Below are 16,568 nucleotides of genomic sequence, written 5' to 3'. Positions count from 1 at the left end.
AATGCAAATTATCATAATCGATGTTGAAATTCATCGAAATTGAAATTGAAAAGATAATTATAAATATAGTCTTATCATGTATCAAATTTGGTATAAATTGAATTATTCGATAACTGATCAAATACAGATGAAAGTTTGAAGTAGGATGATTTTTGAAAACTAACTCATATTTCAATTGAAATCTATGTTTTGCCTTAGTTTCGTAGTAGTTCTTTTTTTTACTTGACCAATTAGTTTCTAAGATTATTGAGAAAGGGGAGATAGCATAATTGACTAGAAAAATATTCTAGAGTTGCTGTACTCAAAGGTCGAGAGTTTGATTCCCTCTCACAACTTCGCAGCCTCTGTAAAGGTTTTCGAAAAAAAAGTTTCTAAGATCATTCAACTAAAGATGACCAACTATTTCTTTTTGTTTATCCATTATATAACTTTTTTATGGGGCTCTGGGAGGTTAGGGAGAATTCACATCCTCTCCAATACCTGATAAAGGAATCTTTTACCATTACTAGATCTGACCAGTTCTTTTTAACTTGGCATGAATCTCAAAGTCCAAAAATACTGCCTCCTATTGCGACCTGAATATCAAACCGTAAAGTGAAGGTGATCCTCTGCAATACTGGAGAGGATACGGATTCAGTTAGGGGCTGGAGTTGTGGCAAGGTAGGCAAGGACGAGACGGATAAGAAATAAGAGTTGCCGGAAGGAGCATGTGGGTGCACAGTCTAGCACGGTGTGCTTAGACGTGTCGTGTTTGTATGCTTGATCCTGATGCTTTTGAGCACGGTACATCTCGAAATTTCAACGTGTCAGCATGGCATGATACATTTTTTTTTTATTCATTTAAACAAGACACGCCGAAATACAGCACGGCACGGTTTCACAACCCTATGTAACGGTTTATTTTGAGAGGGCATTATCGGCTAAAAAAGTTTGAAGACAAATTGAGGAGAGGGTCAGGCAGGAATTAACTTTCTACAAATGCAAAATATAAATAATAAAAAAAATTGTCCAAAGTATAATTAATTTGTCGTGCCTTTTTGGAATTGCATGCAGTTGTTGTTTACTGCTTGCAATTTAGCAGGTAGACCCTCCCAAAAGGATTTAGTGATGTATATTATTATCTATATAGCGAAGGTACCTCATGGATGCATGATGCGTGAAAGCACCTAACACAGCTAAAATGAGTTATGTAGGGTCGCAAGCTTTCTAAAAGGAAAAAATTAAGTCACGGTCTTCTTTTAAAATTACAAATGGTAGATCTTTAGATGAGACAGTATGATCTTGACCTGTGCACTTGCCAAATTCAGCTCTGAGCGGCTATTCTTTATACTCAGTGGCTTTCAGCTCACAAAATGCAAACTTATATATATACACAAGTTGTATTTTTTTGAGGTAAACGTGCTCCGTGCGTGCCTATAATGCATATATTATTTGTTAGAGTAAATTATACAGACGATATCTTTAAAGTATTAATTATTTATTATTTCAAATTTAAAGTATAATTTTGATTCTTATATTTTTTTTTATCAAATTAATCTTATTTTAAATATCTACTGAAAAATAAAAATATACTCATATATCAAAATATCAATTTGTAGCATTATATATATATATATATATAGCTAACGTTGATGTAATCACACAAATAATTAAAAATAATATAACTATTCATATAATAATATATCATTAAATCAATAGTTAGCATCGGTGATCATGTGAAAATCATACTTCTAAAATCTTAAAAGCTAAATAATAAATGAATGATAGTTTAAATATTATTTGTGCAATGTACTCCATTTTTTATGTTAACTTAACATAGCTTCTGATTCATGAATAATTTTTAAAGACTAAAGTAATAATGACTGATAGTTTAAAGATTAGTTGTGCAATTTACTCTATTAATTTGTAAGGTGCGTCAAGTTTACATAGCTTTTGATTCATAAATAATATATGCAGAGAATCAGAAGACCAAGTTGGCGTTCAACTAACAATGAAGACCAAGTTGGAAAAATGAAAATGCGAAAACATCTTGGAACAGCTATTCGTCATTGATTTTGATGGCTTTGAAAGCTACACACCGAAAACAAGGCTTGGTGCATTCTCCGTTCATATCCATACACTAATACATCTTGCATTACAACCTAGAAAATAGTTTATATTAATTAAAAACAATTTGAATCAATCTAGTAGCTAAGTAAGAAGTTATTAAGTTGATTTATAAAAAAAATTGGGTTGAAGTTCATGATGAGAAACTTGTTAGTATTCATGACATAAATTTATGCATTTTGTTAGAAATTAATAAGAACATATGCAGCACCTTGACATTTCCCTAAATCCATAGGAAGCAAATCAGCTGCGATTCCAATTTCAACTCTTCATTTATTACAGTGTACGAATCTTAAAAAGAAAGAGTTTTTGTGCACGGATCTCAAAATATATGAACGGTTGAGATTAAAATCGCAGGGATCCTGTAGGATCGCAGCAGATTTATTTCCAAATCCATATGAGGTACTGTTCAGCATTAGTTTACCTTGGAGATCTCTGATCGATGAAAGTTGAAACTTGGTCTTTTGATGAAAAATTGGGAAAGTCAATAATTATAATAAAAAAAAAATGTTTGGGCTTGGTCTTGATTGAGCCCATTGAGACCAAAAATCGTCTCATAAGCCCAATAAAGCTACTAGCTCTTCCAATATTATTTTTCCTCTTTTCAAAATATATAATATGTTGTCTCCTGATTTTGTGAATAATATACTCACAACTTCACTTAAATTCACAAGGTAATTACAAGTTTTGATTTGCTGCATTGTATGGTAAAAAAGATGCAATCGAATATTCCGACAATAATGCAAAGATGTGTTGGAACGTGAAACCATAAGAGAGGAGGAGATGTGATTTTCAACTTGATGCTATTGTAATTATACAAATACAAAAACAAAGTCTATTGTGTGGCTTTATTTTATTTTCTTTTCTTTTTTGGTAATTTTACACCATTGATGTTAAATTAATAAAATTTAGAGGCTAGATCCCTATCTTTTACGCACAAAATATTATTGAATCTGAGGATGTGGACCTCCGCTGAAAATATTTTGCTCATTTGTAGGTCGAAATGAGAGATGCGGACCCTCAGCTTAATTTCTCAAAGAAATGTACTCACATGTAAACGAATGTAGTATCAATTCAAACAAATGCACAGACTAGTAGAGTTTCATTTTACTACAATGGATATGCATTTTGGCCCTTTGGGACACATTACAAACTGTGTGGAGATATTTGAGGGAGGGATGATACCTTAATTACCTGGTCTGTTTGGGACAAATTAAATAATAACTTCATGATCATAAAATTTGAGGCATGATAGCTATTTGGACCAAAATAAATAATTCCCCCATAACTTGGGACTTGGGTTATAGCAAAAATTGCACAACAAAATTTTATTGCAAAAGTGCTATTTCAAAAATCCAGCTTTCATTTGTCTATCATAGATATTCAAAATATAATAATAATAGTAATAGTAATAGTAATAGTAATAACAATAACAACATCTAGATATTTGATAAGATTACACATGTCTAATTTCTTTAACGTAAAGCATGCGTCTGAAGTAATTAAAAACTTGTGGAAGTCAGAACTAAGGAAAGCCAATAGAAATACATGGACTGAGGACCATCTGATAGTGACGATCTTGAACTTGAAGTACACTTTGAATTGTTTTTAACAAAAAGAATTCGAAATAGACAAATAAAAAGGGGAAATTTTCTAGTGTACCCATGAAAACCTTTAAAATAATGAATTTCTCCATAAAAACAACTTAATAGTCAATATTCTCATAGAAGTTCAGCATTCTTTCTTTTATGTTCATCTATTCATTAAATTTAGTTTATAGATAAATATACCCCTTCTTTTTAAATGGAGATGTCCATTTCTTTCTTTTATCCCTTCTTCTTGTAACTGACCACCTCTTCGGCACCACTAATTTGTTGAAGGCAATTTTCTTGAAAAAAAAATGGTGATTGCGAAAAGGAGAAAATTAAACGAATGATCAATTATTCTTCTTGAACCCGTAAAACAGTTAAGTTGGCCAAAACAATTTGAGGGGAAACGGCCATTGCATAGCAAGAATATATTAGTTCATAATTCTTACGTGAAATCCAAGCTCACCATGGAGCACTCGATTGCCTATCGAACTGCATTGCTATCTACATGATATTACGCTTTACCTCTCAATCGGAGCAATCAAATTTAAGTCGAGTATTTGAGATAACTCAAACTTTGAGTTTATTCAAAATAAGACTATTTTTTTCAATCAATCTTATTTAAATAAATCAATGTTAATAAAAAAAAGTAATTCGAAAAAGGGCCTAACACATTCGTACTTCAAACAGTCGGGTGGTTCAAACTTCTAACGAATTAACTTACAGTTTGAGATGCGAAGTCAGATCAAACTCATTGAGAATAGCCCATCTTGATTTTAGAACAACTCTAGAATCCTATACCTTTAAACTTACTATTTGGTTGCAGTACGCAAAAAAGCTTAAACTTATTATTATAGGTATATTATTTGAAATCTTCTTCCAATCAAGTAGTCAATGTCCTCAGCTTTCTCCTTGTTCCCAGTTTATGAAATAGCTAGTAATTTTCTTGAATTTCTCTGGAAGCCTGTTGTAGACTAAAATTCAATCATATTGCTGATTCAAATGGACATCTCCATTTAGAAGAAAGGGGTATATTTGTCATAAAAATCAAATTTAATAAATAAATGGAGATAAAAGAAAGAATGTTAAATTTTAGTGGGGATATTGAATATTAAGATGTTTTATGGTTTTTATGGGTAAATTGGCTATTTTAAAAGTTGATAGAAATTTTTCCAATAAAAAACTTGCGGAACATTGTACTCCGGAAAAATAGCATATTCCCACTAAAAGAATATCCTTTATATATATATTTGGAGCTCCTCCCCGTACATCCACTGAATATTCGCTCGCTATTTAATAAACACACTTCTTACATAAACACGTTCTAATAATCTAATTGCTAGCTTACTTAACAGCTCACAGCTGCATGCATTGGATTATAAACCAGGTTGTATCTTTTTGTCATTTTGAAGTGTTGAACAATTAATAGTTGACAATTTTAAGAAACATTATGTAGTTGATGAAATCTGTCACAAGTTGCAAAAAAAAAAAAAAAATGAAATTGTCTTGAGATGTAGTTGTTACTTGTTAAGCTTCATATGATCGTTAAGAAGACTGAACCTCTTAAATTACATCAGTTATTGGAGGGTTAGAATTTTTATTTGTGAACTAAAATAAGAGGAAATGTATTTATGCTTATGCTTCTGTAAATTCTTAGATTGTTCAACTACGGCCTATGAACTGGGTTATAGACCAGGTCTATCCAGCTGTTCCATTTGCTACGACGCTTGGCGTGAAATTTCGATGCCAAGTGTAGAGAGCTGAGAACTAGCGCGTGTCCTGTGAGATATCTCAATTTTTGCGTGACCGACGTGTACGGTGCCTATTCGGGGATAGAGCAAGGCGGCAATACTATATGTGCTTTGAGATTCTTGCATAACGTATTTGAACGGTTGTGATTTTCAAGAAAAACATTCAACGTTTGAGATATCTCGGCGGATGCGAAGTCGCTGAGAGCAGGGAGTATATTGAAATGCGCGCCGGTCAACCAGCAACAAAACGCGCGACTTTTAGTTCTTTTTATTAAATATTGCGGATATCTTCTGGCTCTTTCCTCTCCAGTTAAAAAGATCGACCCCTCCTCCATTTCCTTCTCAAGGTGAAAATTAAAACATATTAACACAAAAGGAAGGATGCTGCATTTGAACATAGTAAATTGTTCAAATTTGGTTAATACAATATTACAATCGCACCAATTAGATAAGAGGCTGTGTGGTATTGACGCTTGCATAGTTAGTTATTTTTCTTTTAATTTGCTCAAGAACGTGCCTACGGGCTGTGATAAAAAATAATGATGAAAAATATTAAAAATTGATTTCAAGCTTTCAATTAATCAATGACAGCATAAAAATTATATATTCAATTTTGAAAATTTAGTAAAAAATTTATTATATTTTATGAGTGAGTCTATGGTACTATGCATATTACGATTTGTTACCGTGCTACGGCTCTATATTCGAGTTTTCAAATTCTAATGGTCGATCTGAACCGTTCATTTTGTTCTCCATATTAATATGTGTTTGGAGACCAAATTTTACATTTTTTGAAATTTTTTTACTATTTTTTTAGATTTATTGAAAATCACTGTTTTTGGATGGTTCAGAATTTTCAGATCAAGCGATTTTCTAAATATCTAAAAAAATAGTAAAAAAATTTCAAAAAATGTAAAATTTGGTCTCTAAATACATATTAATATGGAGAACAAGATGAACGGTTCGGATCGACCGTTAGGATTAGAAAACTCGAATATAGAGCCGTAGTACGGTAACAACCCGTGATATGCATAGTACCATAGACTCACTCATATTTTATTATCATTATTAAGAGTTGAAAGTACTCGTAGAGCTTGGCTTATCTTCTCTTAATTGATTTTGATTAAATCTTTGAAATATTATTTATTAAAAGATGGCTTTAATGTTCTTAATATAAATTTTCTAGTTGAATTAGAACTGTTCGCCCAGTAATATTAATATGAGTCATTTAAAACTTTCTTTTACTATATTTGAGCATAACATAATTTTAAATAATTTAAACGTAGATTGGGGTTAAAAAATTAAAATAATAGACATGTTTTTCATTACTATGATGGATCATAATAATATTTGGTGTTATCTAAAAATAAAATAGTCTATCAAATTTAATATAATACGTGAATTATTTAAATGATAGAAAATATAATATTTTGATATTAGTTGTTACTATCACATTTATTTGAAATATCTTTCAATATTATGACATGATACATTCGGATTTTAAATTCATACCGTAACATCTTTAAATTGTTTAATGATCAATACGTCAAATAATGTGATTCTTGTGTGTGTATATACGTTATACATAATCAAGTACTAATTTTAAACTTTTTTCAGAACTCTCTACTTAATCAGAGACGGAGTCAGACTTTTAAACTATAGGGATCAAAATATATGAAGGTCAATCAAATATAATTTTTTTTACGGAGAATAAAGTAAATTTTACAATATCATACTATTTCACTCTAAATTATATAAAAAATTATATCTAAATATAAAAATCAATTGACCCCATTTTCTCTTAGTCCTCCGCCGCTGCACTTAATAGTCATCATTAATCTAAGTCATATCACCTGTCAGATTTACTTATTCAAGTTTTAAATTTATAATTTATGACCTCAAGTTCGAAGGAAATGGAGAAGAGTAAATAATTCGCCCACATTACCTAATTAATTTTGTCGAATTTACAAAATCAACCGCGAATTTCCTTGTCTTTCTCGTTATCCCGGTATATTCTCTTTCATAACTGTCAATTTCAAATAAACGAGAAATGGCCCAAATGGGGGAATTTTAAGCTTTCTTTCTGTTGGAAATAAGTTTAGAATTCCTCCTGTTTGTTGCTACCTCTTCCCTCTTCTTTGTCCTTGCGTTTGCTTGCTCTGATTTACATACACATAATTACATAAACACATCCTTCGTTTTCCTCCTTTCTCCTTTCTCCTTTCTCCTTTCTCCTTTCTCCTTTTCTTCATCAAATGCCGAAAATGGGGGCTTTGATTGGATTTCTCTTGGTATTAATCGCGTTACAATCTACACCGTTGAATGCCGAGCTTACAAAAATCCAGCATCTGCCAAAGAAGGAAGGGAATTTGGCTATTCTCGTAATTGGAGATTTTGGGAGAAAGGGAACATATAACCAATCCGAAGTTGCTACTCAGGTTTTGAATTGTCTTCGCCCCTTTTGATTATTATGTTCCTATGCTGATTTATACCTTAGAGCATATTTTGATTATTACTGTAGAGAAACAAGTGTAACATGATTGGACAAGCACAAGTTTTCTTTTTCACTGTGAAAATGGAAATTGGTAGCAGTGTTCTTTCTATTTTTCCCCAAAAAATTAAAAAGGCATGATGGGACAAACATGGATTTGGAAGTGATTACTTTATTTGATCATATCTTGCACTATTCCCTATGATATAAAGACCAAAATCTTAATTATGACGATTAAAGAACTAGATTGTTTTCTCTATGAACGTAAAAATTTAAAAGAAATTTTTTATATAACTAGACATTCAGTTATAGTAATGTATGTGGTTTATTATTTTATTTTGAAATATCTTGTTGCATGTTACTCGTTTAGTTTAATGCTGTCAGTGGGATACTGGGATTCCTATGTTACAACGCTGAGAACCCACCTCAACTTAAATATGAACCCTGCAATGAAATAGACCTCTTTATCATTTTTATTTTGTTTATCTTTAGTTACTAATTTTTTAATATGTATACAGATGGGAGTTGTAGGAGAGAAACTTAATATCGATTATGTAATCTCTACTGGAGACAATTTTTATGAAGATGGTCTAACAGGTGTTGACGACCCCGCATTCTATGAGTCTTTCTCTGGCATTTACACTGCAGATAGCATTAAAACTCCATGGTATCTTGGTAAGTGTTGTATGCTTGTATAGTTTGCCAGTTTAATTACAAGTCAAAGTACAATTGTAAGATAAATTTGTAAATGTGGTATGATTAATTGTGTTTATTTTACTTCTGCATAGTATTGGGAAACCATGACTATAGAGGAGATGTATTGGCTCAGTTGAACCCAGTTTTGCAGGAGAAGGACAAACGGTTTATCTGCATGAGATCATTTATTCTTAATTCAGGTAATTCAGTTGAGTAAAGACATCACTCGCAATCAAAGCATGAATTTATCCTTCAACATGTAATTTCTTTTCATCTCTCCGTTGGAAAACCTCCCTGAGTGACTTAAAAAAAAAAAGGTAAAGTTAAATAAAGGGGCAAAGTGGATCAGGGTCAATTGGTTGACAAGGAAAGTAATACCTAATTCCAAATTGAGAAGAAACGAAATACATCTTTACCTAATTCCTAAGTAATCTTTACTGCTTTTATGACTGTGTTTTTCAATATTTAACATAGGAGAAAAACTGTTTGTTAGTTGTCATCTAATCTTTAAAAAAAAAAAAATGTGGAGCGGTTAGACGTTATCAATTCACTCTAGAACAAACTTTTTATTCAAGTACCTTTTACATTTTCCATAGCATGTACCGGTAAATCAGTAATGGTACTTTATAATCATGTAATATTATATTTCCTACTATTTATGTTATTTTTCCTTTTTTGTTAGGAATTGTGGATTTCTTCATGGTGGACACAACCCCATTTCAATTGGATTACTGGACAAACCCAGGAAGTTCCCACTACGACTGGAGAGATGTTGCTCCTCGTGATACCTATCTTTCCAATCTTCTTCAGGTATCACTTCATTATATTGGCAAAATGCTATACCGATATTTGATATTCAAGGGAGACCTAATTAAGCTATGGTTTCTGTGTATCATCTCAAGAGAATCAAATTTTGAAATCAATCTCCAATCGGCATAATCTGGTAGAATAGGACAAATAAATAATGGATGGGTATAAAATGACACAATTATACCCAGAAATCACCAAAATTCTTGTAAGGAACTATTTTATAGCTTTTTTGCAGTTGGGAAGAATGACAATTTTGATACTGTAACAGATAAACCGTGTCTAGAAATTTATATAAAATTTGTATGTGTAGGAGTTGGATGAGGCTCTTAAAAAATCAACAGCTAAATGGAAATTTGTTGTGGGCCACCACACCATGAGGAGTGTTAGTGATCATGGGGACACTCCTGAACTGCTCCAGCTTCTCCTCCCTGTTCTAAAGGTAATATACATTTCTTTTGTTCTTTCTCTAGTTTGGTGTTTCTTTTCTTATTTTCTTTTTTTATTTTATTCTTTCTGTTCAGCCGTATTTGGTCTCCAGGGTTTGGTAGGAAAGGAATGGTTGCCTGTATCTTATTATTCCAATTAATAGTGCTGCAATAAAATAGGATTTAGTCTTGTTTTACTTGTTCCAACAAAAGATTTTTTTTGTTTTTGTGGAATTTGGGGTCATAGTGAATTTCCCTTCATACCTAGATAGCTTCAAACTTACTCTTGCATTTTGTTTCATCCCACAGAGAAAAAGGTGATTGTAGTCGTTATTTTCTTAATTGAAGATTGTATTGTAATATGACAGAACTACCAACTGACCAAAAATTCTGATCCGAAAAGAATCCCCATAGATTTTGATTTGTGTAAGCAGGTGAATCAAGTCGATGCTTATATTAATGGTCATGATCATTGCCTTCAACATATCAGCAGCAATGACAGGTGACCTTCTGATTTATTTATATGAGATTATAATCTCTTTACTTTGTGCACGATGTATTCCAAGGGTGCTTTTAAAACGAATTGCAACTTCCTGCTTTTATTATGAATGCAAAAGAATTTTTTAACCTGTTTTCACAAACAATTTGAGTAAAGAAGAATGCCCTCATAATCCACAAAATCACAACACTGAACAATTGAAATGATAAAATATTGTATGATTTTTGTTGAGTAAAAAAATATTCTATGATTTACAAGGCAATTTTTTGTTTTGTCCATCAAGTTCTTTTCTCAGAAAAAAAAACTACCTATGTAGCATTGAACAAACAACGATGATATTTGAATCATGTTTTATTTTACTACTCAGCAAACTGCATTACATAACAAGTGGAGGGGGATCAAAGGCGTGGCGGAATGTGTTTAAGAAGAATGAGGATACAGTTAGATTTTTCTATGATGGTCAAGGATTCATGTCCCTTGAGGTGTCCGAAACTGAGGCAAATTTTGTGTTTTATGATGCTTTTGGTAACGTTTTGTATAAATGGAGCACAGCCAAGGCTACTGATCAGCTCTGCCCTTCATTCTAGGTTATAGATTGTGGATTTGATGGAGAAATTGGGGGAAAACGCATAGAAAAGAAAAGGGCAGAAATTGGATTTGTACTGAATGATACATTTAGATGTAGATTCTATTATGTAGATGTAATAGAATATCTACATAATAGAATGAGTTTGCAATAAAACTTTTATTATAAAAGCGATAAGATTAGCAGTGTATTGGATTTGTAAATTGTGCTAGTGGTGAATAATCTGGCATTGTGTTAAACAGATAAACTGTACAACTATGTGGTGATTTTCTGATGACCCAAGTTTTCGAGTTTTCCAGCAACTAACGTCTATCCCAACCAAGGTGAGGCTTTGGCTAAGAATGCTTTTGCGGTATGACTCGGATACAAGCAAAGCTCTGTCTTTGCCTTCAGTTGAGGGTGATTGTACTAAGTTGAGAAATTTAATCAGGTGTTCAACTGAAAACTAGTCTTCTGTAAAATAGAGATAACAACAGTACAAATTTTATAAAATTATTGTAATTAGATGTCAACCTGCACGTTAATATGGGGAAATCACGGATGATATTGGCCTAGGAATAGTACTATGAACAGCTCTTAATGTTTTTGAAGAACTACAGTTTATAATTTTCCACCATTCAAATAAATCTACAAAAGGATGAACACGAGTGAGATGTGAAAATAGAGAAATAAATGCAAGACCTTCCTAAATATACTACTGCAATTAAGATGACCGTCACCGGAAACATTACATTATTTCTTGTCATATCCAAAAAAAAAAAAAAAGTTACAAAATCAAATTGAAAGCATAATCTGATATACGCTGGTCATCAACTAATGCTTATAAAATTATTGGCCAAACAATATGTAAGTATCAGATTGGAGTTGGATTTAATGATTGATGATTGTTCAAATAAACAAAAGAAAAAAAGGAAAAGACAAGTGCCTGTGGCACATCTACAAAAGGAGTGCATGGGTAGAATATGTCATGTTAATAGACCAGAAGCTATCTATGACATCTATTAATCTCAGATGGATCAATATAATATATGCTTTGATAAGACAACCAATTTGGCATAAAAGCAAACAACTGTCTCCGCAATTCAGAGGTGTAACTCTCCCAGTTTTCCACAGCAAGGGCAAAATCATCCCAACTGAATAAGTTATCCATTTCTACACGAGAATTGCACTGTAAAATACTTTCAGCAAGATCTAGATCGCATGGTAAAACCAGTTGAATGTAACTCAAATTCCTGGAGATGAACTTCTTCTTGGATGATTTGGCATGATCTATAGTACCTCTAACTTTCGCTATCTCAGAGGCTTTCCAGTGGTAAAATTGCATCACCTGCAATATTTCAAGTTACAATATAGCTCTTAGGTTTTATCAGCCTAGTTAGCCAATCATTCTGGTAGAAACTCAAAAGTAAAATGATGGAGAAAGCTCATGACAACTACAAAGTAAACCTCTTCAATGTACCCACACAAACCTTAGCATGTGAAAAAGATAAAGAGTAAATTAAGTTCAAAAAACATATACTTATCCATATATGGTGTACCAAACACAAATGGCATTTCAAAAACCAAAACATGAATTGTAAAGGAGAAAAATTTCAGGACATTTGGTGATACACTTTGTTGGTACCCAATATCAAATCTCTAGAAAGAAACAACCCTTCCATGTAGCAAACAAGGAAAGGAAAAAAAAACATACTTAGCCTGATCCCACCACATACCTAGTGGTGTATATCAGTACTGAGACCAATAGATAAGGCATGATAGCAAGCATGCTGCATCCTTTCCAACTTTTTATGGAGCTAGATATAGGGAACTGGGAATATCCAAATGTACTGTATTATAAAGGCTGACACTAGTGTTAAAATGTGTGAGCTACCTGCAAGGCATGCATACTGTTGACAAATTCCTTCTCAAAAATTTCATCTCGTCTACCAATAAACAAAGGTTTTGAAAGCATCTCAAAAGGATCTTCTGGAATCTCCTCACCACAGGCAGAATTGTAGAAATTGCACCCAAGCTGGAAGGCTCGTGCACAGCGGAGATCAAAACCCAACCCATTATAAGAGAACCAGTACATGTTATCTGATGCTGGGAGAGGATAACATGGGCTCTCTCTTTCTCTCTCTAAGGCTTGTGAGAGGAAGTTCAGAAGCTTGGGGTCCTCATCAGAGGCGCTATCGCGAGTGAACCAGAGGGTAAGTGTCAACCTCTCTCCTTCTGTTATCTGCCAATGAATAGGCTCTGGTTTCAGTACTGTTTCAGTCAATATCCTGGCCAGACCAGGCTGAGCAAATTGAGACTACATCGGGTCGATTGAGGGGTTAGCTAGGTAAAGTTGAGCAACAATTACAAAAACTGAGGATAATTGAGGTAAAGTTGGTTACACTAAGAAATAGAGGAATTGAATAGAAGAACAGAAACAAAATTGCTTAATTCAATGTTAAATGAAACAATTTGTGATCGACTTATTATTGCACAACTATGTGCGGTTGAATAATATAGAGGGAAGAGAGAGGCACCTCATCCACACAATGAACATTTCGGTAGTCAGCAGTGTAGATTGAAACATCCTAGAAAATGAGAGAGAGAGAGAGAGAGGAGAGAGCATGAAAAGTTATATTAACAAACAGCACACACCAAAACAGTATGCACTTCTGGCCCCTATTACTACAAAAATCAAGTTGGTCCCTCTACTTTTTAGGTCATGCATTTTGGTAACCGAACACAGAAGATGGCAAAAATTTCACCAATTTGTACAATATGGTCCTAAACCATTTAAAGAACACAAACTTGGCCTTGAAGTTTTACTTGTGTGTGATCTAGTTCCCGACAATTCAAATAGTGCAATTGTATGGAAACTTTATATTTTGTGCAATAGGACTCCTCCAAATTCTAAAAGGAGTTTGGTACTTACACCAGCAACTGGTGCAATGGAGGAGGGTTCGCCATCCTGAAAGCGAAGTGTACCTCCTTTGAAATCTTTCCCTTGGTCATTCAGATAGCAAACTGCCTTTCACCAGCAATAAGAAAAAAGAAGAAAGGAAAACTTCTATTAAACAACCACTGCCATCATTTTTTTATTTTCTGTTGTCATTTTGTTGTTCATTTTCCTACCTACTAAACAAGAGCCAGTCCAAGATTAAAAAGGAGCAAATGAAGAGAATAAGTAGCAAAAATTTAGTATCTCGTGTGATGTGATTCTAGGCTGACTTTCAAGAGATTGGGTTCAAACATATCGGGTGCCAAGTCACTGATGTGGGACTTATGGGCCTTGTCTACTTTAGAAAAATACATTTGAATAAAACAAGGGAGAAGGAATAAGTTTTGTGAAATCCCAATTCAGTATAGTACTGTACACGTGCAAACTATCTACAATCCTACAGTAAAATATAAATGTTTGTACCGTGAAGTCTCTTTGTTTAAGATAAGGCTTGTTGTCATCACTGTGCCATCCAATAGAAGCACCTTTGCACCAACTGCACTGGGCCAAAGTAAATGACATATTGTATTGTTAGTACCGTATAATATCAGAATAGTCATCCTGATAATTTCAAACTTTACATGAAAGGAGCACTTTCTACATGACAAGTACTTCCCAGCCGTACTAGTACACACTTGCCAATGCTGCTAGTTAAAGATGCTGGTCACATCAAAACGATATTGTTACATTGTAAAAGCACCCCAAATCACCCTCAATTAAGGTTCCTTTGATTAACTAACACTCAATAAATCCCCAATTTCCCCGATTTGGCAATTACCTCTAACTTCAACCAATTTGTGCTCAAATCACAGTTTATGTAATGGTCAGGCAACCCTAAACAAGCAAAGCATAAAAAATATGTACAGGAAATCAGTAATGTGAAATTGATACCAGTATCAGATAAAAGTCAAACTGTCAAATTTCAATCAAATCAAATACTAATGAAAAGACAACCAATTGGCACCTGATTAGAGCAGTAAATTCAACAAATAATTCAAACTGACAGTCAAAAGCTTCCTCAACAACCTCCTTGAGCTGTTCGCGAATTTTAACAAAGGGCACAAGTAGATGACTGCACCCTGTGGCTGACAGGTGGGCCAGGGTGGTTGATAGTACCCCTGTACGGTATCCCGCAGTGGAGCAGCTCCTGTGTATGAACTCCAACTCCTATTGCTCGAGATAAAGAAAAATGTAAACCTATAAATGTGGCATATCTATTTTGTTAACCCTTAAAATTAGGTTAGTCACATAAATGGCCAGTAAGGTTCCATATTTTGAAACTTAAAAACTCCTGTTGCAAACTAGAATAAAGAAAAAGGAAACACGGTAGCTTCTTAGAAAGTGAATTCAGTTCGTTCAGCAAGTTGAAATCAGTTGAGCTCCAGAACCAAAGGGGAAGTGCTATAACTTTTCGAACGAAAGGTGGAAAATGGATATTGGAACCGAATCAAACAGAGGCAAGCTTTCTCACCTTGCAGAGATCGAGAGAGAGGAATCCAGGAAGGATCCGGCGGGGGTTCGCCGTCGCCGCCGCCGCCGCCGCCGCCGGAGAAGCACCGGTGCACTCCATTGGGAGTGTCTGATTTGGCAGAAGAACGACGACAATTATGTCAGAGCAGTTTTGGCTTTGAGGCTTTGCCGAGTTTAACAGAGTAGTTTTGGCTTCATGAAGTGCACGGACTAGAGAATCAAAAACATCGCTGTATATGGTTAGTGCGCTGCATGAAACCAAAATTCTTCTGTTAAATAATTATCTCTTCTTGATTCATTTCAGTGCCACTCCGAATGGACGAGGCCCATTGGACCGTGATCGCGTTCAGCTCAGCTATCTCGACGAACCTTGTAAAAAAAACCCACGAGCCATCCGGCCTGTCCTTCGGTCCAATGGTCGGCTCATTTAGTCAGAAACATCGGTGAATAGGATCAAACCGACTTCAGTATTGGACCGTGTTGACCATAAATTTAGGATAAGATCCGACTCTTATCTTATATGCAACTATATGTAGTTATCAAAATATTTTATATATATTTGTGAATTTATTATGTGTATTTTGTATCAAACATAAATTAAGGATTATAATTAATGTGCTTGTTTATTGATTATTACCAATAAAGTATCGATATATATTTATTTTAAATAATTATGTGTAGTTTATGAATATAATTCCCAATACAGTTAGAAATATCAAAAATTTCCAGAAAAAAATTATAAAATGACAACTTAATATTGTCGAGGTAATAATTCATTTATTTAATAAAATGTAAACGACTTAAGAACGGACATAAATAAACGGAATTACAAAAACAAATGAAGAGAAGATCTAGAACTTTTCGCGAAATCGCGTCTTATTTTAAATTCGTAAAATCAGCAAGCACGGTTACTCAATATGAGTGTTGTAAAAAACGTCAGTTTAGGTTGATTAATCGGTCGATTAGTCATTGACGGTAACTAATTTTTTCTGACTAATTGGCCTATTACTTCATATTATAACCGGTTATTATTGATCAATCGCTTGGCGGTACCATGTTCGTATGACAACCGCATACCGTTGTTACATAGGGGCGGATCTTAGTGTAGTTCAAAGGTGGCTAAGTCACCCCTATGATTTTAATTTTTTTAATTATGTATATTAAAATT

At 33.6% G+C, this 16,568-nt stretch overlaps 2 protein-coding genes across 2 annotated transcripts; one reads left to right on the top strand and one right to left on the bottom strand.

Moving 5' to 3' along the window:
* The first annotated feature begins 7,456 nt into the window (after nt 1-7,456).
* On the top strand, nt 7,457-11,227 carry LOC144556765 (purple acid phosphatase 4-like). The gene is made up of 7 exons (XM_078305197.1): nt 7,457-7,884; nt 8,456-8,612; nt 8,726-8,833; nt 9,316-9,443; nt 9,754-9,882; nt 10,303-10,370; nt 10,735-11,227. The coding sequence occupies exons 1-7, from the start codon at nt 7,702-7,704 to the stop codon at nt 10,952-10,954; spliced, it is 993 nt and encodes a 330-aa protein (XP_078161323.1). The 5' UTR covers nt 7,457-7,701; the 3' UTR covers nt 10,955-11,227.
* Nucleotides 11,228-11,624: 397 nt separating this feature from the next.
* On the bottom strand, nt 11,625-15,593 carry LOC144556764 (2-oxoglutarate (2OG) and Fe(II)-dependent oxygenase superfamily protein). Its single transcript, XM_078305195.1, has 7 exons — nt 15,402-15,593; nt 14,895-15,097; nt 14,354-14,426; nt 13,865-13,960; nt 13,470-13,520; nt 12,827-13,174; nt 11,625-12,280 (listed from the first exon to the last, which is right to left on the bottom strand). The coding sequence occupies exons 1-7, from the start codon at nt 15,498-15,500 to the stop codon at nt 11,939-11,941; spliced, it is 1,212 nt and encodes a 403-aa protein (XP_078161321.1). The 5' UTR covers nt 15,501-15,593; the 3' UTR covers nt 11,625-11,938.
* Between the last annotated feature and the right edge of the window lie 975 nt (nt 15,594-16,568).

This window comes from Carex rostrata, chromosome 7 (assembly GCF_964058835.1).
Source record: "Carex rostrata chromosome 7, lpCarRost1.2, whole genome shotgun sequence".
NCBI classification, from domain to species: Eukaryota; Viridiplantae; Streptophyta; class Magnoliopsida; order Poales; family Cyperaceae; genus Carex; species Carex rostrata.
Note: the sequence above shows the minus strand (reverse complement) of the source record. Positions and strands in the feature narration are given on the sequence as shown.

Bases quoted from the DNA above. Each gene is read 5' to 3' on its own strand.
- LOC144556764 (XM_078305195.1), bottom strand. From the start codon at position 15,500: ATGGAGTGCACCGGTGCTTCTCCGGCGGCGGCGGCGGCGGCGGCGACG. The intron at 13,175-13,469 runs GTGCCTCTCTCT...ATTCATTGGCAG, and splicing joins ATGTTCATTGTGTGGATGAG to ATAACAGAAGGAGAGAGGTT. The intron at 12,281-12,826 runs GTAGCTCACACA...GAAATATTGCAG, and splicing joins ACAGTATGCATGCCTTGCAG to GTGATGCAATTTTACCACTG.
- LOC144556765 (XM_078305197.1), top strand. From the start codon at position 7,702: ATGCCGAAAATGGGGGCTTTGATTGGATTTCTCTTGGTATTAATCGCG. The intron at 7,885-8,455 runs GTTTTGAATTGT...ATATGTATACAG, and splicing joins AATCCGAAGTTGCTACTCAG to ATGGGAGTTGTAGGAGAGAA. The intron at 8,834-9,315 runs GTAATTCAGTTG...CTTTTTTGTTAG, and splicing joins ATCATTTATTCTTAATTCAG to GAATTGTGGATTTCTTCATG.